General features: G+C 39.2%; 2 protein-coding genes across 7 annotated transcripts in view; one reads left to right on the top strand and one right to left on the bottom strand.

Moving 5' to 3' along the window:
• Nucleotides 1–19263, bottom strand: part of cdin1 (CDAN1 interacting nuclease 1) — a 64309-nt gene extending 45046 nt beyond the window's left edge. The window contains exons 1-5 of one of the 5 annotated variants that reach the window (XM_037746196.1): nucleotides 19148–19263; nucleotides 17602–17736; nucleotides 5316–5361; nucleotides 3566–3630; nucleotides 2661–2721 (exon numbers count right to left, since the gene is read on the bottom strand). In XM_037746196.1, coding sequence (XP_037602124.1) covers nucleotides 2661–2721; nucleotides 3566–3630; nucleotides 5316–5361; nucleotides 17602–17708 — 279 coding nt within the window. In that variant the 5' untranslated portion in view covers nucleotides 17709–17736; nucleotides 19148–19263. Of the gene's footprint in view, nucleotides 1–2660; nucleotides 2722–3565; nucleotides 3631–5315; nucleotides 5362–17601; nucleotides 17741–19147 lie in introns of those variants that run through there. The other 4 variants (XM_037746197.1, XM_037746198.1, XM_037746199.1 and 1 more) reach the window with 4 other exon arrangements.
• The window catches only part of dph6 (diphthamine biosynthesis 6), a 244844-nt gene that overhangs the window by 48955 nt on the left and 170273 nt on the right, over nucleotides 1–25616 (top strand). The window lies entirely within an intron of this gene.

Genomic DNA, 25616 nt, shown 5'->3' with positions numbered 1-25616 from the left:
CATCAGAGGGTCAGAGGGACCCCTTTGAAAATGGCCATGCCTGTTTTTCCTCGCCAAAATTTTGCGCAACTTAGGAGCGTTATTTAGCATTCTAACACGACATGGTTGGTACCATCAATTCCTTAGGTTTTCTACTTTCATATGATACCAATATGTTCACTCTAACTTCACGACTGAACCTCTGAAAGACAGAATAGTGGCCGGGCCAAAGGTCGATACTTGACGTTTGTGTATCGATACTATATTGCCACGCAAAATATCGCGATACTATATGGTATTGATTTTTTCCCCCCACCCCTACTATCTCACCACATTCGTATAAGCACAATGCTTTCCCACACATTATAAAAGACATTACCATGAAAGTGTTAGATTGTAATGAAAAACCAACAGCTATTATTGATGTTATTATTAAGTTCCATAAAGGTCCCAAATGTTCAGAAGCGGCTTTAAAAAAAAAAAAAAAAGGTAAACCAAGCGTCTGGAGCAAATTTATTTTCAAAAGCATTTTGACTGCAAAACAATAAGACACATTAAGTCATTCACTGCTAAATTTCACAGCCTCCTCAGTATACTGTAAGGAGGGAATTAAAACATTGCTTGAAGACAAGCCATTCCTAGCCGGCTCGTTATGAAACACAACGTTCTCGCAGCTAAAAGATATTTTTTTTCCTCTTGTTAGCATAATTGGGGACCAAAAGTGAATTTGCCCTCAGCCTGTAGTGAGAATGGTGCGTTTCATCTTTTCTCTGATGCTTCCTGGTAACGCTGGGAGCAGAGAGGCTTCTGTCTAAACAATATCTTCTAACCCGCAGTAGTATTTGTTAACATCTCCATAATATTGCACTAAGAAGGCAGCTTCTGAAAAAAGGCCAAACATGTCTATAATAATTAAGGGGTGAGAGCAGAGTTTATATCTTCATTAAGACCTCTGATAGCGTTTTAAACTTAGTATTTGTAACTTGCTGTAGCTCCCTTTCTTCTCTCTAACCCTTTCCTCTTTGTGCTTATTGGCCTGCTCTCCATTCACACCTTTTGGATAACGAGAGAGCATCAGATTCCTGGTAACCTGCATCACGGCTGACACATGAAAAATGGCAACATTACCAACGCTGGCCCAGCCTGAATAAGGACCACCTGATTAGTTCAGGTACTTGCATCTCCCTAATTTTCATATTAATCATGAGTCCATCTACGTTCTCGAGTCAGACCGCGGCACTTCATGAGTTTAACATGTGACTAAGATTCACAGAGCCTTGAATTCCTGCAGAAAACAATTATTGTTCAGTAAAACTCCCGTTTTATTAGCCCCCAAAGCTAATGGGTGTCACATACAATACAGCATAACTGCACCTGTTCTAAACCCTGCATGTTTAAGTAACCTTTACATAAAGCTCCATATAAAGCATGCAAAAAAAAAACAGCAAATGGAGTTTAAAACCCACGTTCATGGGAGACTTCTGAGGGAGAAAAAAAAAAGAATTCCATGAATAGTTTTCATCATTGTTAATCATTTCCCTCTGTTGGAGATATATTGTCTCATAAAGGGATGAAACTACATCAATTAGCGGTCTGGGAGACCATGAGTGCTTGGTTTAAATGTTAAGTAGCATATTAAAATGACAGTTAAATGGTTCATAGACAGTTATCTCTGAGCTGAATTTAATCCTTTGGAGGAAAAAAAAAAACTCATGTGTCAATTAAATGGAGAATGAATAATGGCAGTTAGCTTTGAGGTGCCACTGATGCATGTGAACTACTCTGATTTTAGATTAAGAAACCCTCAAATCTCATTGCCGGGTGTAAGCATCAATAAAAATTTGAATGTGCATTTAAATGTTTTAAAAGGTTACACAGCATATTCTAACAATGGAGGTAGGAGGAAATGGCGAGACTAGCAATGTGATCAAATGACAAAAAAAAAAAAAATTCAGTGAAAGAAAATTCAGTATCTGGCTTCAAAAAATAGCCCTAATAATCTAAAACCCAATTTTTTTTAAATATATATAATAATTAATTATAATATAGTAATTCAGCCACATTAGCTGCTTTTCGATCACAGAGTAACTGTTGGTAATGGAAATGATAGTTTACTGACTAGTAACGAATGTAAGAAACACTAGTGGCCACTTTTCACTAATATGAAATGCAGAAACTTGGTCATGTGAATAATTTAAGTGCTTAAAGCATGATGCTATTTCATAACAAGCACCCAAACAACCACTACCCTGTATTTGAGTTTCGTACCAAGCTCACATATAATTATATGTATGAATACCATCAACCAGACTACAAATCCTACGCTGACCTCCTTAAGTAAACAAGTGATGAAGAGAAGAATGAACCAATGACCCGGCCCTCACCTGTCCGCAGTTTGCGGCAACTCCTGCCTGAAGTGCAATTTGGAAAATGACATAATAAAACACAAAAAGTATTTTCACATCTGCTTAATGGAGGTGAGAGCTAATTACATTAAATAATTGATAATGGAGCGGACCAATTTACCAATTTTGATAATGACTAACAGACAAGGGAGAAAATCAAAAACTGCAGCCAATTTCTATTTATCCATTTATCTATTTATCTAAAGCAGGCACCAATTGAGGATTTTTTTTTTTTTTTTTCAAAGATAAGAAAAAAACTAAAGGTTATGCCATTACCTCATTGGCCAACTCCAGCAGGACGGGAGCAGTGGGATGTGCCTTGGCTTCACTCAGATACCTTCATTATAACAAAGAACAAACAACAGCAGTGAAGAAAAAAAAAAACATGGCCCACAAAGGCAGACAGAAGGGTAGAGGGGAGTAGACCAGGCTAGCCAAGACATGCTAATGTCCCTGATGACTTTGCCCTAGGTGGCATATGGCAGGCTCGGTGCGGTTAAACAGCACTGCTTGAAGGGCTTCAAATTTCCTTGAAGCCAGATGATAGTGATAGTTAGTTAACCCCTGCCGCCCAAATGCCTTTTTTCCCCCGCCAGCTCAAACGGCAGCTCCCCTCTGATCTTCCCCAGATCATCTCTGAGGTTTGTTGTTGTAAGTGGATTAGAAGTGCATTATCCAGCCTTGTTTTCCCCAGAACAATGGCCTAATATGCTCGATAAAGGCTAATTGCAATATGCAAAGAGGTTTCCCCCCCCTACAGCCTGCTTTTCTTTCTTTTTTTTCTTTTAATTTATCCGTATTCATTGAATTACAGATAATCATCCCATCATAAGCCCGTGCAAGGCAAATGTCCAATGGCTGGTTATTTATTTATTTTTGCTGCTTTCAATTTGACATGGAGAACAGAGCTTTGGCTTAGCAGGTGCAAGTGGAGGTCTGGAATGAATCCTGAGGGTGGTGATTTGTTTGGGGGAGATTATATCTGTCATGGTGGCCCACCTACTCTCTGACTTTGGCGAGTCCCTGCCTCAGTCACAGAACGGGGAAGACAAAGAGAGCACACAGGAGTGGGAGACAGATAAAAGAAGAAGTGAAAGAGAAAAATAGTGATAGAGATGAGAGGAAGATAAAGAGAGTGAAATAAGCATGATAAAGTAATACAATACAAAGTAATACAGTACCTTTGGTAGTGGCTTTCGATAACATCTGGCGCATGGTGTCTTGAGAATGTTCTTTTGGTTCGTTTCTGTCACAAAGAGAACACCGATGTAACAATAACGTCATAATAATAATGATTAGGGCTGCAACCAATATTTATTTTCATTATCGATTAATCTGTCTATTATTTTCTCGATTAATCGATTAGTTGTTTGGTCAATAAAATGGCAGAAAATGGTGTAAAAAAGTCGATCAGTGTTTCCCAAAGCCCAAGATGACTTCCTCAAATGTCTTGTTTTGTGCACAACTCAAAGATATTCAGTTTACTGTCATAGAGGAGTAAAGAAACCAGAAAATATTCACATTTAAGAAGCTGGAATCAGAGAATTTTGACTTTCTTTTATTAAAAGATTACTCGAACCAATTAATTGATTATCAAAATAGTAGTTGGCGATTAATTTAATAGTAGGGATGCACCGATCCGACTTTTTTTAGTCCCGATAGCGGTACCTGAGCTTCGAGTATTGGCCAATACGAGTACCAATCCAATATCAATGTTTAATTAATAAACTGTATGCTGTAAGATATACATTTATTGAATTGTTATTTATTATTAAAATAGAATTATAATTCAAGTGTAAACCTTTTTAATGCAGCAACAAATTGGTGAAAACATAAACAGGAATTAAAATTCCAGTATATAATGTATACAGTATAGTATAGAAACATAAAATTGAATTGAATAGATCAGCATCCAGCTATTTGGCCCGATATCCGATCCAGTATCAGCGCATCCCTATTTAATATTTGACAACTAATCGATTAATCAAAGCTCTAATAATAATAATATAATAACAAAGGTAGTTTATTTCCATGATTTCCATTAGAGGCAAAAGCTTTACATTTTTCCAGCCCGGCTGAATAAATAAAACGCAGACTTGTTCAGCCTCGGCTCCTCTTACCTGCTCTATTGTATATGAACACACGCAAGAGATCTTGGGTCACAGTAATTTAATTTCAATAAGTTTGCCGGGGGGTCAAAGTGTGCCAAGGCAACCTTGTTCAAACCCCCATCCCCCTCACTCAAACCTTGTATTCATTTCCCCTTTTTCGATCAAACAATGACCCTATTCCACATCCCACACCCTGACATTTCCATGCAATTCAATTGCCATCTTCGGCGAAAAGAAGGAGGAGGACGGGATAAAAGAGGAAGAGCACTGGTTAAAAAACAACTTATTTAAAAACTACTACACACAGAAAATGTAATTCCGCCGAGACGGGCAGTGTGACTGACACCTGTCAGGGGGATGATAAATGACTCCATTTTCTGCCTGTGCTGCCTTCTGCCACTGGCGGCAGCGGCCATTTATCATCATCCGCTGTCAGCCGTGGAAAGCAGCAGTGACAGTGCGAGTCAGCAAACATTTAGCACACGCAGCCGCACTACACGGGGAAATTATTATTGTCAGAATAATAATGGTTTAGCATAATTTATTACAGGTCCACCAAATAAGCAGGGGCTAGATGTTATTAGACAGATGGATGGGAAGGCTTGGCAGACATCCACCGAGGCTCAGGCAGGCAAGGGCCCTCAACGTGAACGTGAGGAAGAGGAGGGGGGGGGGAGCTGAAATAAACGGGGGTATGGTGAGGGGGGGGGCATCCTCCAAACCAATCAGAGAGCTGGCAGTTCAATTACAAAGAAATAAAGGGACATTCATCATTCAATTAGGCACCTGTCAGGGCTCACAAAGGAAGAAAACTTCTAACCTGGTACTCCAGGGAGAAGATGCTCAGAAGAGTGGACTGCGAGTGACTGGAACAAATAAAAGAAGGACAAAGTTAATTACCAGAGTGCATTGCACAGAGACAAAGGGAGAGGGGGAGCTTCAAAGCCGGGGCCAGCTGCCCTGTAATCTAAAAGAACATGAAAACAAGTGTGGCAAAGTTGTTCCAGATGAACACCTCTGACAAAGGATTCCTGCCACGATGACGTGGGGGTGGGAGAAAGGGGGAGGTTGAGTGTGTATATGAGAGATGAGAAAAATATACCCTGCTTCCTTTTCACTCATTCACACATACCATCTTCCTCCATCCCCTTTCTCTCCAGTAAGAGGGCTGAAATTGTTGTTAATTGAAGTGCAGTTTCCGCCGTTGTAAAGAACACTCATAACTAAACTTAACGGGACAAAATTGGAGAGAAATTAGTGACATTCATGCAAATAATTGATACGATTCAAAGAGAGGAAAAACACTGACAATTGCACTCCCTGGTTTGGTGGATGTGTCTTTTCAAAAGGGGTTGACCACTGTCAAGAGTGTGTGTTTGTTTGCGCGAGTGGTAGCAATGTACAGATAGGAGAAAGTTTTCCTGCTTCACTGTCAAGAGCTGGCATATGGGCCGTTCTGGAGCGCTCCCACTGCAACTGATGGGCTTTGAAAATGGAAACTTTCACTGCAGGAAGCTCGGACTCCCAGGAGTCGGTCAATTCCACGGGTTGCCATAAGTTACATTCATCTCCAACTCTAGTCAATGTCAAACACCTGGCAGAGAGGCAGACCTGGAAGACAGGCAGCTCCAACAGGGACTCACATACTCCTCCCCAACCCCCCCCAACAGCATCCTTTGGGTTGAAGATATTTTAAGCGGTGACAGATATTATTCTAATTGGATGATGCATACCTCCACCCTGCATATCAATGAAAAAACACACACGGATGCACACATGCACACATGCAAACTGCTCTGCGACGGTCTCCTGTGGTTTTGTCTCCGTACACAGCTCTCGGTACACCTGATTGTTAAATTTAATGGACTTTTGGTTACAAGTCACCTGAGAATGGTATGTAAATACCGACGAGAAGCTTTCAATCCGCATTGAAATGGAGTCCGCATGGACATCAATCACTATAAAACCATGAAATAACCATGTGACATGTAAACAAAGCCAAAGGAATCTCAAGCATTGATTTCTGTCTGGAGTCTCAGTCTGTGACCATATCTTAATAGAATTGGAATAGTTTAGCGGTTTATAATGACTCACCCCACCAAAGACGTCATATTGGGTTCTCCAGATGCCACTTTTAAAAGAGTTTTACTGCTCTGGCTGGAGAACAGCTAATTCTCAACTCCTCAAACTCCCCGGGGCTCGATCCCATCACACACAGACGATGAGTCTCGTCAACCACAAAAGTTACAGTCACAATAGTGAATGAACAAAATGTTTGAAGTGAAGGAGAAGAGGAGGGGAAACACTGCTAACCTCAGCATTAATTTACAATGATGCTTTGGGACGAAGGGGCCACTGCAATTAAGTGGGGCCATTAAGTGGTCAACTGTCAACATGTGGACACTTAAGGGAGGAAAAAAAAGAAATTCTTCCACACTTCAACCTTGCACCTGAGCATTTCAACAACATTACAGCCTTATTGTTGGCGTGGGACCATCACGATCCCCCTGTTGGAACAGACATCTGTTAGGTTTTAAATGGATTACTCTCTATAATGAGCATGATTACTGCCTAATTGCTAAATCTATACCCTGTTAACTTTAAAGGGATGTAAACGGCTCCAAATATCTGGGAAAACATATCTGTTTCAAAAACACTAAGAACTTTGGGGACTTTTGTTTTTTCTTTCTCACCTCAATCAGTTTTTGTGCCAACATCAAAACTGGACAAAAGCATCACAGAGGCTGAAAATAACTTGAGTACCGAAATATATTAGGAAGATTTGAAAATGATAAAAAATAATGAGAGCAGTGTAAAGAGTCGAGGGCAGACACCTGGATCCAAACCAAGAGTGTCTGCGTTTTATAGTCAAGTTTTACACTGCGCTCATATTGTATAATGCCCCTTTTCTCCATTTAACAGACATTAATAGTAAGTTATAGCAGACTTTACATTAATGTATATCCAATCTGTGCTCTCCTGGGCACAGTAGGCTCACTTCATGCTAAAATATGGAGCTAAGTGCAGACTTACAATGGGAATCGGATCTGCCTGCTGCACAGTAGCTGTAATATAGCACCAGCTACAGCTATCTCAGGAGCTGTAAAAATAAATAAACTAATGCAAGAAAACTCTTCCATAACTATTCCAAAAAACAGATTAATTTCTCTCTTAATTAATTCTTAATTAATTTAAACAAAGCTAATAGGCAGCATTTTATTCAGATTTGTCCACATGATGAGCACAGCAGAAGGATTAGGTTCTGTTTAAAACACTTTGTAATGCCATGATATGTCATTAAGATAAAGTAGAAAGATGACAACGGGGTAACAAGACTTTTATATGAATATCATGTATTTAAAATAATTGTTAGATGAGAGAAAGTTTTGTCTCAGAATTAATCCTAAAACAACCTCCTGGCTATGACAGAACCTGAACTCTAAAAGCTTTCATATTAATTCATTTAAATTATCATGATATATTTTTTATTTTATTTGTTTTTTTACAAAAGGCTTCAGGGTTAAATTCATCTTTTAATGTTTAAATCTATAATAGTTCATAGACTACGTTCTAATCTAACAAATCTGTATCTCTTACTGAGAATCTGCAAATATGTTTAATAAGTGCCTTAATATATTTCTAATACATTTCTCTTGTATTGTTCTTTCACATAACTAAGACTATAGAAGTGTAAAGAATGGGCTACGTCAAATTATTTCAAGGGACATACATGAGGGGGTTTCCAGTATATTCTCTATCTTGTACGGCTTTCCTTGGCTGAAAAAAGATTGAGAACCTCTGGTCTAAACAACGGAGTTCATCAATCTCTGTCCTACTCACTTAACCGACTTCATTGTATATCATGAATTAGAAAGATGTTTGACAGTTTGGTTTCAAATCAGTGATAAATTATTGACAGAGCTGCAACAATTAATCGATTAGTTATCTAGTTAACTGTTAAATTAATCGGCAACTATTTTGATAATCGATTAATCGTTTTGAGTAATTTTTTAAGAAAAAAAAGTTGAAATTCTCTGATCCCAGCTTATTAAATATGAATATTTTCTGGTTTCTTTACTCCTTTATTAGAGTAAACTGAATATCTTTGAGTTGTTGGACAAGACAAGACATTTGAGGACTTGGGCTTTGGGAAACACTGATTTTTCCCCCCCACCATTTCCTGACATTTTATAGACCAAACAACTAATCGATTAATCGACAATGAAAATAATAGTTGCAGTCCTAACTAACATGTATTAAATCAAACAATGAACATATCGAAAAGTACATTTCAGAAAGAGTCTGAGACGCTGCAGCGCATCTTTACATTGACCTTTATGTGAGAAGAAAAAAAACTAAAAATCTCCCTCCCTCTTGGATATAATTTAGAACATGGGGAAACAGAAGGTTGGGAGACAGAAGAGTGGTTAGGGAATCATTCACTCTCAACCTAATTACCCTTCCTTACAACACAAGACAGAGCATTAATATGCACTGGCACCCAAAATAGTAAAGCAGCAGATTAAATTAAAAACAATTAGGGACTTTCACTTTGTCACTGAGCTGGTATGCCTGTCTGGTCAGTGCTTTAGGCTCTATTAAGTTAGGCTATCCACTGGTTATGAATCTGACAAATCCATGTTTGAGTGTTGAATTGCCTTATGTCCTCGTGCATTCAGAGTGTATCAGCGTCTTATAAGCATACAGGGCCTAGAAATTCCCATCAACCTAATTAATAGGAGATGGGGGAAATTCAAGCTATCAATTATATTCAGAATCTTCCTATTTACAAATAATTAATTATAAACAATAGCTGTAATTTAGGTAATGAAAGCCACCTGGCTAATGGCATTGGTATCATATGCTGCGACAGTACTTAGCATTTGGTGGATCTGCATGCAGCGAGTGTTGCATGGTGCGACTCTTCAGGGCATGGAGCTGGCTAATTAAGGCGTAGCACATATTTTTACTAATGGCGATGAAGCTATTTTGAAAAAAAAGGGAATGACATGGATGAAATGATTCACTCTTATGAAGCGTATGGAAATATTGCTCAATTTTAATACCTGCTTCTATTGTTATCCACACCTTTATTACTTAATGCTTCCCCAAGCATAATTAGGGGTTATATATCATATATATCATTTCATTCAAGCAAGATTGCTGACAATAATATATTTACTTTCCTATAGATCAATATTTTATAAAGTAAAAAAACAGCTGAATGTGGGTTAAACACTCTGGATATGCAAATGCTGCTAATTACACATGCTGATAGGCAAAATGCTAACATCTGTTTCTCAGCTAAGCCTACCGTCATCAGCGGCAAAACAAATGTGTACCAAAAAAAAAAAGAAAAAAAATCTTTACGCGTTAATGTATAAATGTGATGTATTTTGACAAGAGATAGAAACAAACACAAATCGCAGTGTGTCATGCAGCGTCAAACAAATACTTGCACAATGAGCACACGTGTTTACAGTTCAAATTAGTTTAACTTTTTTTCCCCCCTGCAAAACAACTGTAAAGCCTTCTTCCTATTACAGTCGATGCAACAACAGTCATGTATAGTATGGGCTGTAGTGTAGAGCTAGAAACGATTAATAGATTAGTTTTCGACTATTAAATTAATCGGCAACTATCTTGATAATTGATTAATCTGTTTGAGTCATTTTTTAAGAAAAAAAAAAGGTAAAGATTCTCTGATTCCAGCTTCTTAAATGTGAATATTTTCTGGTTTCTTTACTCCTCTATGACAGTAAACTGAATATCTTTGAGTTGTGGACAAAACAAGACATTTGAGGACGTCATCTTGGGCTTTTGGAAACACTGATTGCCATTTTTCACCATTTTCTGACATTTTATAGACCAAACAACTAATCTATTAATCAAGAAAATAATTGACTGATTAATCAACAATGAAAATAATCATTAGTTGCAACCCTACTGTTAGTTTGTTCGCATGTGAAGTATGAGAAATCAAACGTTTTACTATATTTTCAAGCTTTTTTCCATAACTGACGCCTCAGAGTACATTCCTCTACATTTACTGATAATGGGCCCCCCTTCCAACTCTCTCTGTGGAAGGCCATGCAGTCCTACAAGCCTGCGGGGGACTGTGGACAGAAATGGCTTTAGCAGAAGCCCAACAGGGAATCTCACTGCCTACAGTTGTCCTAATAGACGAACAATACGACCCCTACTCAGCCCTCTTGCACTTTATTACAATCTTTAAAATTTCTGTCTGCTGAGGTGCCCCGACATGTCAGAACTGTTATAATGGTGGGAAATATCCAACGATCACCCCCCTAATTGTGATTCCCCCTGAAAGCTAGGGATCGTCACAACTCTGTGTGTGACAAAACACGTTATAACTATTATGGCGCGGCGCCATTGTTGTAGTGTAATTATTGTCATCACTGCTTCTGCAGATTCTCGTGGAAATTGAAAATGAGGCCTGTGTTATCTGTCGAGTGGCAAGCGTCCACTGGTCTGGCAAAGAAACGCATTATACTGACCAATTGCCTACTCCCCCCAAGCGTGGCTGGGGAACTTGTACCATTCTGGGCAATTTGTTTCATTCTTCTTTTGCAATTGATCCCAGTATGCAAAGAGAACCTGGGGCAAGAGAGACTCTACCATGGCTGCCCAGCTGAACTGTGCTGCTCTATGCTGTAGGTTTCCCTCTGTTTGTGTTAGGCTTTGGGGGTTGAGGGACGACACTGATGCTAACGGCAAGTACAATACGCACAATATAATGGTCTTATTCACTATAGTTCATATTCCTGTGTCAATACTATGCCTCTACTAATAGAAAGCTGCAGGAATGAGTTAGCATTTCTGCACTTCTGGTTCCCTTGTCTCAAAGCCACTGGGTTTTTTGAATGGATTTTTGGTTAGAGGCCTGAAATAAAGTCTCTGGTTAACACAAGCTGAAGTAAGGGATAATGTACAGCGAGCCGGTCATTATTGTGAAATAAACCCCGACAGCAACAATGACCTGCTAGCTGTACATTATCCCGCTTAATACACTGCTAAGAAATCAATCATTTGACACAAAAACAGTTCGCCAGAGTCCAATATCAGACCGTAGAACGCCATATTCTACAAAGCCGTGTAATAAAAGATTTTAATGTTTTGTTCTATGATATAAAATACGTCAGTAAATATCTCACTCTGGAATTTTTAAGCTTTTACGTGTCTTAAAAAAGGCCGTTACCAAGAAGTGGCTAAATGAGACTACAAAACGTTATCACGCCAAACACTAGTCGGCCTTTAGCTCAGCAGTGGTCATGCAACCGTGGTGTAGTTCGTTTATAGCCTACCGTTAGCTTTTTACTTCTGGCGATTGTATTTATGCTTCAAAAATCATAAGTGGTCTTCATTTGTGAAGATTATCTTGCTGAACAAAACATGAACATAAACGTGTGTTTGCCACGGCGCTTATTTTCCGTAATAATCCAAAATCCAATGAAAAAATTGGCTTTTTTTCGAGGGAACCAGTGCCATGCTAACTTCCTGGTTGCCCTACAAAAATACGTCATCCCTGCAGCACTCTATATGAACATCTTATTTTGTCCAGCAATCCAATAACAACAGTTTTCATCCTTCAAGATAATGTCCCTTATAATCGCTTACTTAAACAACAGGCTGCTTACCTCAGTGGTTTTAGCCCAATGAGCCGAAAAGGCTCGACAATCTATAGAGCGTGCTTGCACAACGTCCCTAAGATATGAAGAGGAAGTAGTCATTCCTGTGCTTCCTAATCAAGTAATTGATTGCATCTATTATTCATGAACTCCTTAGCCTGACATGAAGTTGTAAACTCAGCACAGCTTCTCTTCTTTCCACATCTCTCCTCTCTGCCTACACTTCATTCATCCCTTCACCCCTTCCAATGCTCATCTAACCACATAAAGCTGTGGAATTAGTTTGCCAGCCTCTCAGCCTTCAAGGGTTGTACCCCTAAGCCCCCAACTGCCAGTTTGCGTTTCGTTCAATATGTGGGCGACCAGAAGTGTGAGGCCGCGCACCGGAGGCGGTCGGGGCTGCCCCCACAGGCTCTGCACTAGATCAGTCTCTGGGTAATGTCATTGCCACTTCCAGGCTACAAAAAAAAGTCTACCTTCACAAGAGCTACAACAGAGCAACTCAGTTGATTCCACAGAGACAATAGTGGAAATCACAGTTAAATGTCGAAACACTCCAACTGGGACATTTGGCACCAGTTTATAAGTTTCTGCAATTAATCAAATTTCAATTCCAATTCAATTTTGCCTTCCAACGATTGTGAAAACAAGATAATCGTCATAAAGTGATTATGTTTTTCTTCTTGTTTTGTGTTATAAATCCAGCGCACCCTTTTTCTTTACAGCAGCGCGCTTTCGCCGTCTTGAACCACGGACCCCAAACTTGTTTACCATGCTTTGTGGGTGTGACTTTTTTTGCCTTGTCATCACCACTCTTCATATCTATACAACCAATGTGTTTATGATTAAATTGTTTACTGGAGAACAAAGTTCTTTATAGAGCTAGCCTCTTAACTTTGCTCTCAGAGTGCACCGGATTGATGCATTTAATTTAAAATGTAGGCTACAAAATGTTCTTTCTGAATGCATGATGTTTCAACAGTCAACGAGTAATTGTGTTAAATAATTGCGATGTCAATATTGACCAAAATAATCGTGATTATGATTTTTGCCTCAATCAAGCAGCCCTATAATTAAGTTATATAACAAGATTCCTAATCTTCTGATACTGATAAGTGATTGGGGCATCTTTGGCATACACAACTGTAAAAGTGGGAGTCCTAAAAAGATAAACATTTAACAAAAACTAACTAAATAATGGATTCCCAAAGCACTGCCCTACACTGTAAAAAAAAAAAATAGGCTGATAAAAATAAATAATAAAAAGGGATTTTTAAAAATGCATGGATTTTGCTGAAGAGTCAACAAAAAATAATCTGTCAAGTCTTTTAGTTCTTGAGCTACGAAGTTCAACTAAATGTATAAAGCTTGCCACTTTAATGCATCGTGCCTGTTATCAAATCCTCAGCTTTAACCGGCATGTAAAAAAAAACAAAAAAAAAAAACAGCCACAATAAATAATCAATGAGCAAGTCCCTAAGCTTCGTCCTGAGCCTGGATATTACCATCAAAAACAAAGTGTCTGTAGCCAAGAAATCACCATATCAATGGCACATGCCACAACAACCCTGTCCCACGCTTTCCTTCCAAAGATCATGCTAGATAAACCCCAAATAACAGAGAAATTAACAAATGCTTGACATTTGCTCAACATCCATTATTCTGACACTTCTTCAGAATTTCAAAAGGCTGAACGCATGCTTAATCAACATTCATATTCCCAGAGCGAGCCCCGGCACCATATTGCAGCCCGCCTCAGTGCTGATGAAAACGGCACATTAGGGCCCGATTCGAAAAACGTTCAGGGACTCCTCACCAGGGAGCTGTGTGTATGTATGTGTGTGTGTGTGTGTGTGAGTGAGTGAGTAAAAGAGAGAGAGAGAGGCTGTGTTTAGAGGGGAGGGATGCTTCACACTTTACTTTTTAAGCTTTTTCCAAAACAGAGGCATCTGCACACCCTCCTACTTCCATGGCTGTGAAAGCCATATGAGGAGTGAGCTGAATGGCATTTTAAAGAGGAGGGGGGGTAATCATTACATCCAAATTCATTCATAATACAGCACAGAAGGACACAGAGGACTCTCACATTCCCTCCCTCTTTTTCTCGCCCTCCTTACACAGACTCTCTCTGGGGACAAAGGGTGGAAAGACTGGGGTCCCCCTCTAGACCCAAGGGAAGCCAGGCAAGGCCTCAGAGAGCAGCCCATCATTTCCAATTCTAATACGTGGCAAGAGAAGGACCTGATGGGACTGATGTCACATTTTTCCCCGCGCCGACCTGCGATGAGCCCTCTCGACCCCCCCTCGCCGCCTAGCCGCGGTCCAGATACTAGGCAGGACACCACGGCTGGCTAAGAGGAGGGCAACGAAGAGAGGGCAAGAATGGGGGGTTGATATTTGCATGTCCCTCCATTGTGAGTGGGGGTAAAAAGTGACAGCACCGTGTCCAATTCTTTTCCCCCCAGAGCAGCTCGGGCCCGGCAAGAGAGGCCAGGCTGACAGATGACTCCCAACATCTGTGTTATGCAGCCGTTACAGATGAGGGACTCCACATCACAATCTCTCTCTCTGTCTGTCTGCGGGACACTCCCTCTCTCCTCCCACTACCCACACTCACAGTACAACAGACAGACTGACAGACTTTCCGTGGAAATTACCTTGAAATGGCCTTTAACAATCGTTTTGTTCAAAGTTAAAATTTTCCTCCCTTTAAGTCCCAAATCAAAAGCAATGATTATGAAATGACTTTGATTTGAATAGACCATTCAGAGATTTGAGGATAATGGCTATTCATATTGGTCTACATTATTGGAACTCAAATATAATGTTTTGATTGACAAAAAAAAAAGACTAGCGCTGCAACTAACTATTATTTTCATTGTCGATTAATCTTTCGATTATTTTCTCGATTAATCAATTAGTTGTTTGGTCTATAAAATGTCAGAAAATGGTGAAAAAATGTCAATCAGTGTTTCCCAAAGCCCAAGATGACGTCCTCAAATGTCTTGTTTTGTCCACAACTCAAAGATATTCAGTTTACTGTTATAGAAGAGTAAAGAAACCCGAAAATATTCACATTTAAGAGGCTGGAATCAGAGAATTTAGACTTTTTTTTTCTTAAAAAATCCACTCAAACAGATTAATAGATTATCAAAATAGTTGGTGATTAATTTAAAAGTTGACAATTAATCGATAAATCATTGCAGCTCTAAAAAAAAGACTATATCTCAATATGAAGAATATTTTTTCTTAAGTAAAATTATAAAAAGGATGTTCAACACAATGATGTAATGCATAAATATGTTCCACTGTCTTCAATAACTTCTTTCAGGGTTACGTTTTAATTACAACTCGGTAAAAAAAAAATATTTAGTCAGCAAAATTTAATAAAATGATCACACGGTACCGTGATATCATCACAATATGATTTCACTTAAAGTCAATAATGGATAATACCGAATTATAGTCCACCCCTAATTGAAACTAAATACAATCAGCGTGCATTTCCTGCCGAACATTTCCACATATTGATTGGACAGATGTTAGTATTTATTTTATTTAAGTAAAAATATAAGAAATAATATTTTAGGATAAAATTAGCATTTAACAAAATAATAGGTGTGTCCTCTGCAACAAAAATATGGCACATACCCCCCCCAAAAAACGACCATAGCTTCCACCATGACGCTGGTGGACAAAACATGAATCTACAGTTCACTCAACATTGCTTGCATCATTTGGAAATCGACCCAGTGCGATGGGAAATGATTTGATATCCAGATACCTGTCTTTTCTATCTCTCTGAGTATTACAGTCAGAGAGATAGAGTGCAGCCTTGTCCACAACAAACCCTTAACCCCCCTCCAATCCCCCCCCTCCCTCCTCCTGCCAGCCCCAGCCTGGCCAATATTTACGCAGTGGCAGGGCTCCCACACAGTCCGAGGGGACAGGAGGGGTGTGGGGCGGGGGTGGCTGACTGCCGTGCCTGAGCGCATGCTAAGAGATGATGGATGGCCTAGTCGATATGTTATGTCTTAAGAGCCTGATTTCCTGCCAGTCCAATCACTAACCCTCCAGAGCCCAGCTCAGCTGATTGGACAACCAGAATAATTTCGCAGGCTGTGAAAACACTGCTGCCGTGCCTGTCTGTCAGGCCCGGTGACGAGACTCAGGGATTTTAAAGAGCACGGGCCTCCCCAAGATTGGTTATGGTGAACGAAATAATAACAATAACCAGCAAGACTAAACAAAAGAGCCAGCACCTCCGGGAGAGAGAGATCGTGCAGAATTATTGGAATGAAAACGGCCCAATGTTTTCCTTTAATTATTACACCCACCAGTACCACTTTTTGAAAAACTGGCATTCGGACTGTTTGTTGAAGACAGTTTGGATTAGGAAACCAAAAGGAGAAAGGAAACTCAAAATAAACACGAGTAAGACCTCCTAGCGTCGGTGCCTAAACATACAGGATATTGGATGAACTTTATACGCATGACATATTCTGTAAAATGCTGACGGTGAGAACAAAGGCGAGCTCAAGCTCTGCTGTGTCCCCTTTGGGGACCTGATACCTTCTTCTAGATTGGTGATTAGGGCACAATGGAAGTAGGAAGCTCCAAATACATACGACTTTGCAAGTGACCTCGGCGGGATCAGCCACGGTGTCCTGGCGGCCTTGGGGGATTACACATGTTGCGTTCAATAAAGTGAGGGCCCTCAGTGTCAAGGAGAAAGGCAAACACAACCATTAACCTCTCTCTTCGATTTCTGGATGCGCAGGGCGCTGCATGGCAAAAACACTGGCTAATGCTGTGGTGGAAAAAAGCCTATACAGAAACCTGGGTGGAATTAATTAGAGATCATAAGTGGTGAATTAAATGGGGGTTATAAATATCTAACAACAGGAGATAAAAAAAAAAAAAAAGAGACACAGGATTAAATGATGCTGCTATGGGGAGTTGATAGACAGATGGTAAAGTCATCACTGAATTGTGCTCATGTATATAAATTATCTAAACACATATTTTGTGCATTTCGGACATTAATCATCGATTCACAATGTGCAAAGTATGGCCAAATATGCTTATGCACAGCAGATTAGATAGATAGATAGATAGATAGATAGATAGATAGTAACTTTATTGATCCCGAGGGAAATTCAAGTTTCCAGCATCACAGTTCCATAGTGCAAAACATGTTAGTAAAAAGGCAGTAAAAAAGTTACAAAAGTACAAAAACATATACCAGATAAAAAAATCCAAGGACATGAAGAAAGCTGTTAAAAATGAGTATAGTGCAGGGTAACTCCAGTAGCTTAGTTTATAAAAGTGCACTGTATGCATTATTATCTGTCCTGCAGATTGACGGTTTCCACCCTCTGTCATACATAAACACACACAATACGCACATGTAAAGGAAGCTCACACACAATAAATCAAGTGTGTGTAACCACTTACTTTGGAAATCTTTCCTTCAGCGTCTTCATACATTGGCGGGTGGGTCTCAGTTGATCAGTGCATCTCACGATCTCTTTATATTCAGCTCGGGAGAGCCTCATCTTCATGTGATTAGTATGACTTTTGACTGTATATCTATCCGTACAAAAAACACAGAGTGAGAGATTTGATTAAACGGATGCTCCCCCGTAGCAATATATTGGCTTTATATTAATTCCTTGGGTCTATAAAACCAATTTGTATCTTTTGAAGTGCTAAATAAAAAAGTTATTATGAGAAAAGAATACATTTTTTTTGTAGGGCTGCCTCCTCTTAGTCGATTAGTCGACTAAGTATGGCGAAATATGCTTATGCACAGCAGATTAGATAGATAGATAGATAGATAGATAGAGAGATAGTAACTTTATTGATCCCGAGGGAAATTCAAGTTTCCAGCATCACAGTTCCATAGTGCAAAACGTGTTAGTAAAAAGGCAGTAAAAAAGTTAGTAGTGCAAAGTACAAACAAAATATACCAGATATAAAAATACAAGGAGATGAAGAAAACTGTTAAAAATGAGTATAGTGCAGGGTAACAGCTGTGATATAAAGTGAATATAGTGCAGAAGAGACTGTTAACAATGAGTATAGTGCAGGGTAACTCCAGTAGCTTTCCAAAGTAAGTGGTTACACACACTGGATTTATTGTGTGTGAGCTTCCTTACATGTGTGTGTTTATGTATGACAGAGTGTGGAAGTGTTAGTCGACTAAGAGGTCGTTTTGGTCTTAATCGACTAAGATTTCTTTAGTCGATTAGTCGTTTTTTTATGCTTTCTTCATGTTGAATAACTATAATATAACTTATTTATAAGAAACTAATGAGCACATCTCTGGTAAACACAAGATTTAAAGTATGATTCTTTGTGGAGAAACTCAGTTTTACAGATCTGTTGATTAAATCAACTAATCGAATCAAAATCGTATGCCTGTTAGTCGACTAAGAATTGGTTTGGTCGAGGACAGCCCTAGTACCAACTCTAATTGACAGGTTCAATAAGATCACATTTTTAGCCATATTCACTTAATATAAATATATTCTCAAACTCAGTAGTATCTGCCAAGACAACACAGAATAGCACTGTCTCTGAATAGACTAATGCCACACAGGTACTACATACTAATTTGTAACATCTGTCTCTTGATTGGCTTTTATACCTGATCTGATATAATCCAGATTATTACCACACCTTTGATACATAAATGTTAGTGCCCACACAGCAATTTGCAGCTACTAAAGTAATAACAATGTTGAAGCAATACATGCTATATCAATATAGTAGTGGTCGTGATTTTTGCAGATGTAAACACACGTGGATGTGACTGACAGCTGTCATAAAACAGCTGTAACCTGCATCGCTAACCCTGATTTTAGCTCTGTTGCCATGGCGATCACCAAATAAAACATTTCCTCTCATAGTCAAAGTGTTACTGAATGACTATTGCGTGCATCACGTTGTTAAAAATGACTCTAGAGCAGTAAATAACACGTAAAAAATGGTTGTTTACCTTTTGATTCCCTGCTGCCTTGTGGACACTTCCCGCTAGGAAGTTGAAGAGGTGACTTGTGTGTGAGCAGCGCGTTGATTGGTCGGTTCGTTTCTGGAGCTGAGTATGCCGGTATGTGATTGGTTACTTTGGCAGCGCGGAGGCGGAGCTAAAAACAAGCTGCAGCTGCTGCAAAGAAATGCAAGAAATACAAAGCAGGTACTTGAAATGCATCGTCATAAGCGGTGCTCAAACGTTTACTGCTCTCAAGTCCGACTGAATAAAGAGAAAAGAAAAAAAGATTAAACTGTATGGATGTGGAAAGGTGTATTTTAGAGAGAGATGGAGGGAGAGACAGAAATAGAGGCACAGAGAAGGACATTAATTACTTCTTTATTGTTTTCTTACATTTACATGCATGTTCTTTTTTAAATATATATATTGTAATTTGCTTAATGAATTGTATATATATATTTTTGTTTTTATTTTGTTCTTTTTAAAAAAATATATATATTATTGAATTGACGCTCAGTCATGCCAATAAAGCAAATTGAATTGAATTGAATTGAATTGAAGGAGAGCTGAATGTGCATGTACAGCAATATACAGCAATTTCTGTGTCAATAATTTCATAGTTTTAACAACAGTGATAGCTCTGTGCTTTGCATACATTTTTAGCAATCACTGAGTGACACAAAAGACACAAAATAGGCTGCCTATATAGCCTGATTTGAGAGATGCTGCCTCCTAAATAAGACATGCTCTTTTGTTTTGATCATGCTACTGCAGCCTGTTGTCCAATGCAACTTAAAACATAGGGCTTAGACATGCATTTAAAATAAACTATACATATTTAATGATTAACTAACAAAGTCTGATATAGCCTATTTGTTCCCCTGGCTTTCATTGAACTTAAAATAAAACTTCAGTTTAGGCTCTTGTGTCTTTCTTAAATTTGAAATAAGATAAGATAAGATAAGATATTCCTTTATTAGTCCCGCGGTGGGGAAATTTGCAGTGTACAGCAGCAAAGGGGATAGTGCAAAAAACAAGATGCATCAGCTAACACAGTAAAAAAAGAGCTAAACAAAGTGTAACAAAATATGAACCATTTAAATAGAAGGAAGTATAAAAATAAGAGCAGTGTATACAGTATTGACAATAAACAGACTATTAACAAAGTTGCACAATTGGAAAATGATATTGCACAGTGAGAATGAATAAATGAATGAAATTCCACCTGAAAATATCAGGTTATTATAAATAATTGCAAAAATCTTAACAGAAAGACCCTGTTAAAAGTGTTTTCATCATTAATTTAATTTTTATTATGTTACACCTCCGGAATACAACATTTGAAACTGCTGATAAAACTGTTTAGTTTCCAATTAAATGCAGTGTTTACGTTTTCTTTACAGGAAACGTGAAATTCCACTGCAGTGACACATCATTAATGTGTATATATTGTATTCTGCAGGCAGGAATTCTGCCCCCCCTGAGAGAATATGGGTCCAGGCTTTCCTTAATTATTTCCTACATCCTGCAGGATTTTTTGTGGGCCATCCCCAGCTGTGGGTCCCCAGAATCATCAACACCTTTCACCTCACCAGTGAAGGTAGAGCTCTAAATGCCCCCGGCAGGAATATGTAAATTAGGCCAAGGATGATGATGTACTGTGGAAAAGATTTGTAAAACATACAAGAATAATGTTGAATTCATAAAGGATAAATGTTTGCTCTGCCTATAGTTGTTACTCCAAACTGTTTGCATTTCAATGGCAATAGCTATCTAATAGTTGCAAATGCAAACTGATATTTGAGGATTCAATAGTCAATTAATGATTCATTGTGTTTCTTTATTTCCCTCTGAACCATATGGCTGCTTCTGTCTGGAGTGTTGATTTTAGACGACACTTAGATAGGACTAAAATCTTTAAGACCTAATTTGTCAAATACATCCCTTGAGATCAATATAATTTTACAATGGCATTGTTGTGTAATTAGTCTCTGAACAGTGCTAAACCTCAGTGTACCCTAATAGATTTTCTCTTTAACCTTCCCTCTTTACAGACCAATTCAGGAAGGTGTCAGAGTCATTTTATGGTGAGTTTCACATTTTACTATTATTTTTTATTTTTCAAAAATCATCACCACAAATAATTAGCCTTAAATTATGCAAAAAAAATCTCAACTTAAATTAGCATCATTATCTGCAAGCCTATGACGACATCACACGTTTCTGTGCCAGAGTCAAACATTCCTTTGACAACAACATTGCTGGTTTCCTCCATTGTGGCCGAACAATGCATCGGTGAGCAGAAAAAGGCTCTATCTGACCTGTGGTGCATCAGAAAAATAGAGCTCATTGTTGTTGGGCAGTGTAGTATGATGTCTGAGATGAGCCGAGGTCTCGGGCTGTGTGTGTTCACCGGCACAGTCCCCTGGATCTGAAAGGGCTCAGTGCTCTGTGGTGGCTACAAAAGGGAGCTGTGTAGTGGGATTGGTATGGCCAGATAAGATCAGGGCCTCTGAGGAAGTCTGGTCTGATTGCTACAAAGGGGCTGAGGTCAGGGGCAGGAGGAGCAGTTTACTCATCTAGGTATCAGAGGATCAGGGGGGTTTGGTGGGGAGCCGCGTGTGTAATAGGTATAAAAGGATCAGTGTAATGTGATGGTATAAAAAGATAAAAATCAGAGAAGGGGTTGGAAGGCGGTGTACTGTAATGGCCCCAAAAGCGAGGGGATCAGAGATTTTTGTTGTGTGTAGGTGTCTCGTACACACACACACACACACCCTTGCTTTGAATCAGTTCGTGTGCATCTTTGACGGCTTTGAGAGCCACAGTGGGCTGTGAGGAGAGCTGAAGGAGAGGGGCGAGACGATGGAAGGGGATACAGGGAAAGGATGCAGGGGGAAAGACGAGTGCTTTGGCGGCTGCGTGTAAACAGGGCAGCGGTACACACACGGTGCCGTTAACCAGCTGTGAAGCCTGCTCACAGTGGGAGATGAATTTACAAAGGATGTCTCCCTCTGATATCCAGGAGACGCTGCACTGATCTCTGCTCCACTGCTCTCGGCGCACCATTGTAGTGCTAAGCACTATGCCACTAATGGCACTTATATACCTTAATGCCTGGGAAACATTTACATTTTGCTTGCAGCAGAGGGAAAGTGTGGGGCTGTGCAGCGTGTGTGTGTGTGTGCGTGAGAAATAGCTTTTTATCGACAGCATCTCCAGTCGATGAATGTAAGATTTGTGAGGTTGTGTAATTTCCTTTACTCATCACGCAGTTTAAGGAAATTGCAAGCCCTCCCATGTCTGGCACATTAGTCCCTCCTCACCATATCCAGTGATATTACTCACCATACATAGAGAGCGTTTTGTTACACTTAGATCGTCAGCATTACTGTCATAATGTTTCTTTTTTTTTTTTTCCATTTGTGAAGTCAGTGACTTCACTCCTCTGCACCACAGAATTGCTCTCCAATCTTCAGGGAGTCTGGGATCTCAGCTCTAAAAATCACAGTTTAAACATGAGGCAAGCCATAACCAGGAAATGCCTGTAGTATTAGCAAGGTATCGGATTCATGCGTTCCCCCCTGAACAGCATGACTGCCCCTGAAAATCCCACATCCATATTTTACATCACGGGAGACAAGACACATGTGTTTCGCCCTAGCTTTCAAAGCTGTTTTTTCCATTTATTTTATTATCCTTTAATGAATTTAATTACAGGACACGTAATTAAATGCAATTGTGCTCACCCCAATAACACGCACAACACATGCACGTGCACACGCACACATTTGGCTGTAAATTGCTCAAAACAACATGTGCGATGTGAACAAATTTACCGGATTAACAGGGGATTGATAATATTTTGGGATTGTATTTCACTCTAAACGGCTGCACGCGGAAACAAAGGCTGCAGCCCAGGCTCATTAATCATAGTCAACGGGTTGCCTGGGTGCAATTTGCATGTCCGAGGTGGCTGCACATGCTGCCTCTCGGCCTAGGTTGCTGGATCTGCCTCGATTTGGCCAGACCGTTAACGCCGCGTCAATCAAGGATAACCCAACAGTATGACAGAGGAAGAGGGGGGAAAAAACATTTTCTCCTCATTACCCAACACTCCTTCCCCTCCCACCCTTCCCCCTGTCTGCCCAACTTCTTATTTTAGTTAGCACTAATTACACTGGCCTGATGAGAAATGAACCCATTCTGTTACATTTATTACTGAAAGTGTAAATTTAAATTTTGTTTTAAAGAATCTTTTTGAAATACCTGAATATTTTAAATTGATCATTTTTACAATATATAAATACACCTTTAAGAAGCATTAATATCATCCAAAAGTAATAACATTTGGTTTGAATGATACATCAAATAGAAGTCCAGCCTTTTAGCCTTTTAGAAAAATTTTGGGGGAATATAGTCACTTTTATCTATAAAGAAAACTTTTTTGGTTCGTCTGTATTTTTTTGTCAGTCACAGTTTGGAGCCTCTCTAAGCCATTTTAACTGCAGATAATTGGGTTGAGGCGTGATGCAAGTTCAAAATGAAGCACAATTTCACAAAGCTGTAATCTCACCACTGGCTCCATACACTGAATTCTAATTATCTCGTCATGAACTTTAAAAAAAAAAAAAGAGGCAATGTTTTAATGGCTTTTTAACTCCATAAGAGGTGTGTGTGCGTGTACGGGATAGAAGTTGACGCGTGTGTGTGTTTTTGTGTGTCAGACACACACACACAGAGACACCCACCATCACCACACACAGACATGTGAATGCGGCTTGTGTCTGGTCTGGCCTCTCTCTACCTAGCTCTGCTGCCGAGGCTCACGCTGTGCTCCCCCCACCCCCATCCCCTAATATCCTGGAGGCATTTTTCTCATTATCAAATATTGTTTGATGTCTTTGTTTCTTGATGATTAACCATGGTCACCAAACACTGGTCTGGATTGTTTAAAATTTAATTTTGGGGCTCTGAAGTACCTGCGGAGGGGCTGACTGGTGGGGACACGCGTATTTTATGCATGCTATTTTTCACGCTGAAATGCAAGAGGACACACATTGAAAAACACGATAAATCCTGGAGGAGAATCATTAGTGGAATACTAGTGGTTTTTATGACCATTGTTATTCAACGCTGTATTGAGATGCAGTAAATTATTCTGTTTATTATGGGTTTATGGATTCAGTCCCATTTTCAGAATAATTATGTTGCCCCTCATTCTGCATAAATAAAACCACTCTACTTTTCTCTATTTAAACACAAACGTAAATGCTACATATACGCACTGTAAATATTTATTTTTCACCGATATATTGTAGTTTTTGCAAATGATTTTTATTGTGTATATTATTGTTGCTTTGATTATACTGACCGTGTATATATTTCTGTGGTAATTTGAACATCATAAAGACAAACATGTTGCCTTAGGAATCTAAGATTTATGACAGAATCGACATTGTAAGCAAACAAATAGGGAAACAACACTCTCCCCTAATGTCAGCATGTCAAAACTATATTGAATACTTGAAATATCTGTGTATTTGAGGCTGAATAGCAGCCATTGTATCGGTCTAATGATATTATCCTCTGAAATTTGGAGTGAAAGAAAAATGGCAGAAATGAGCGGTACCATTGTCTGCCCCGTTTTATTTAAACAAATTGCAAGAGCAGAAAGACGCAGACTGAGGGGGAGAACGAGCGAGGGAGAGAGACAAAAAGAGAGAGAGAGAGAGAGAGAGAGAGTGCTCTGTAAATGAAAGGTTATGCGTCGTCCCATGTGTTTGTATTGTCAATAACTGGAGAAGGCTGTCAAGAAAGTGGGGAGATAAAGGTCAATAACTCAGGCAAATGTGTTTGTATTTGTACACTCCTGCTGATAGCATAGCAAACGTCAGGGCCCGTGTCTGACACCCTGCAACAATAACACAAATAGTGGGGCTAGCACTCGAATAGTCATTATTATTGTTGGTGCTGGAAATGAGAGGGAACCTCAGCACATGGCGGTGACAGCCAGCGCGGTGTCACTCAAACGTCACTCCATAATGAAACACGCCGGAGATCAGAAAAGGCGATGATAAAGTGTAAACACAAAGAGATTATGCTGCCGGATGATTTTGATATTTGCCTTATTTTCTTGTCTCTGAATAAATACGGTCGTTACCACGTTGTTTTTTGAAGCACCCGAGACAAATGTAAATATTGGAATAATTAGGGCTGTTGGTTTTATTTATTTAGTTTGTAAAATGTAATTTTATTGTTTATTAATCTATCATTTTTCACAATATTTTAAGACTAAATTAAAAAGTGTTAATTGTGATTTTTTTTTCCCCCCAATAAAATCCCTGGTTAAGAATTTTCCAATTTCCTCTAAAAGACATCATGGCAAGTAAATAAAATTTGCGAGACTTGTTTTTGCGACACACAAGGTTAAGCTGTAATCTAAAAGCTTAATTTATTTTTCATGATACGTGTG

The sequence above is a fragment of the Sebastes umbrosus genome, chromosome 16, assembly GCF_015220745.1.
Source record: "Sebastes umbrosus isolate fSebUmb1 chromosome 16, fSebUmb1.pri, whole genome shotgun sequence".
Classification (NCBI taxonomy): Eukaryota; Metazoa; Chordata; class Actinopteri; order Perciformes; family Sebastidae; genus Sebastes; species Sebastes umbrosus.
Note: the sequence above shows the minus strand (reverse complement) of the source record. Positions and strands in the feature narration are given on the sequence as shown.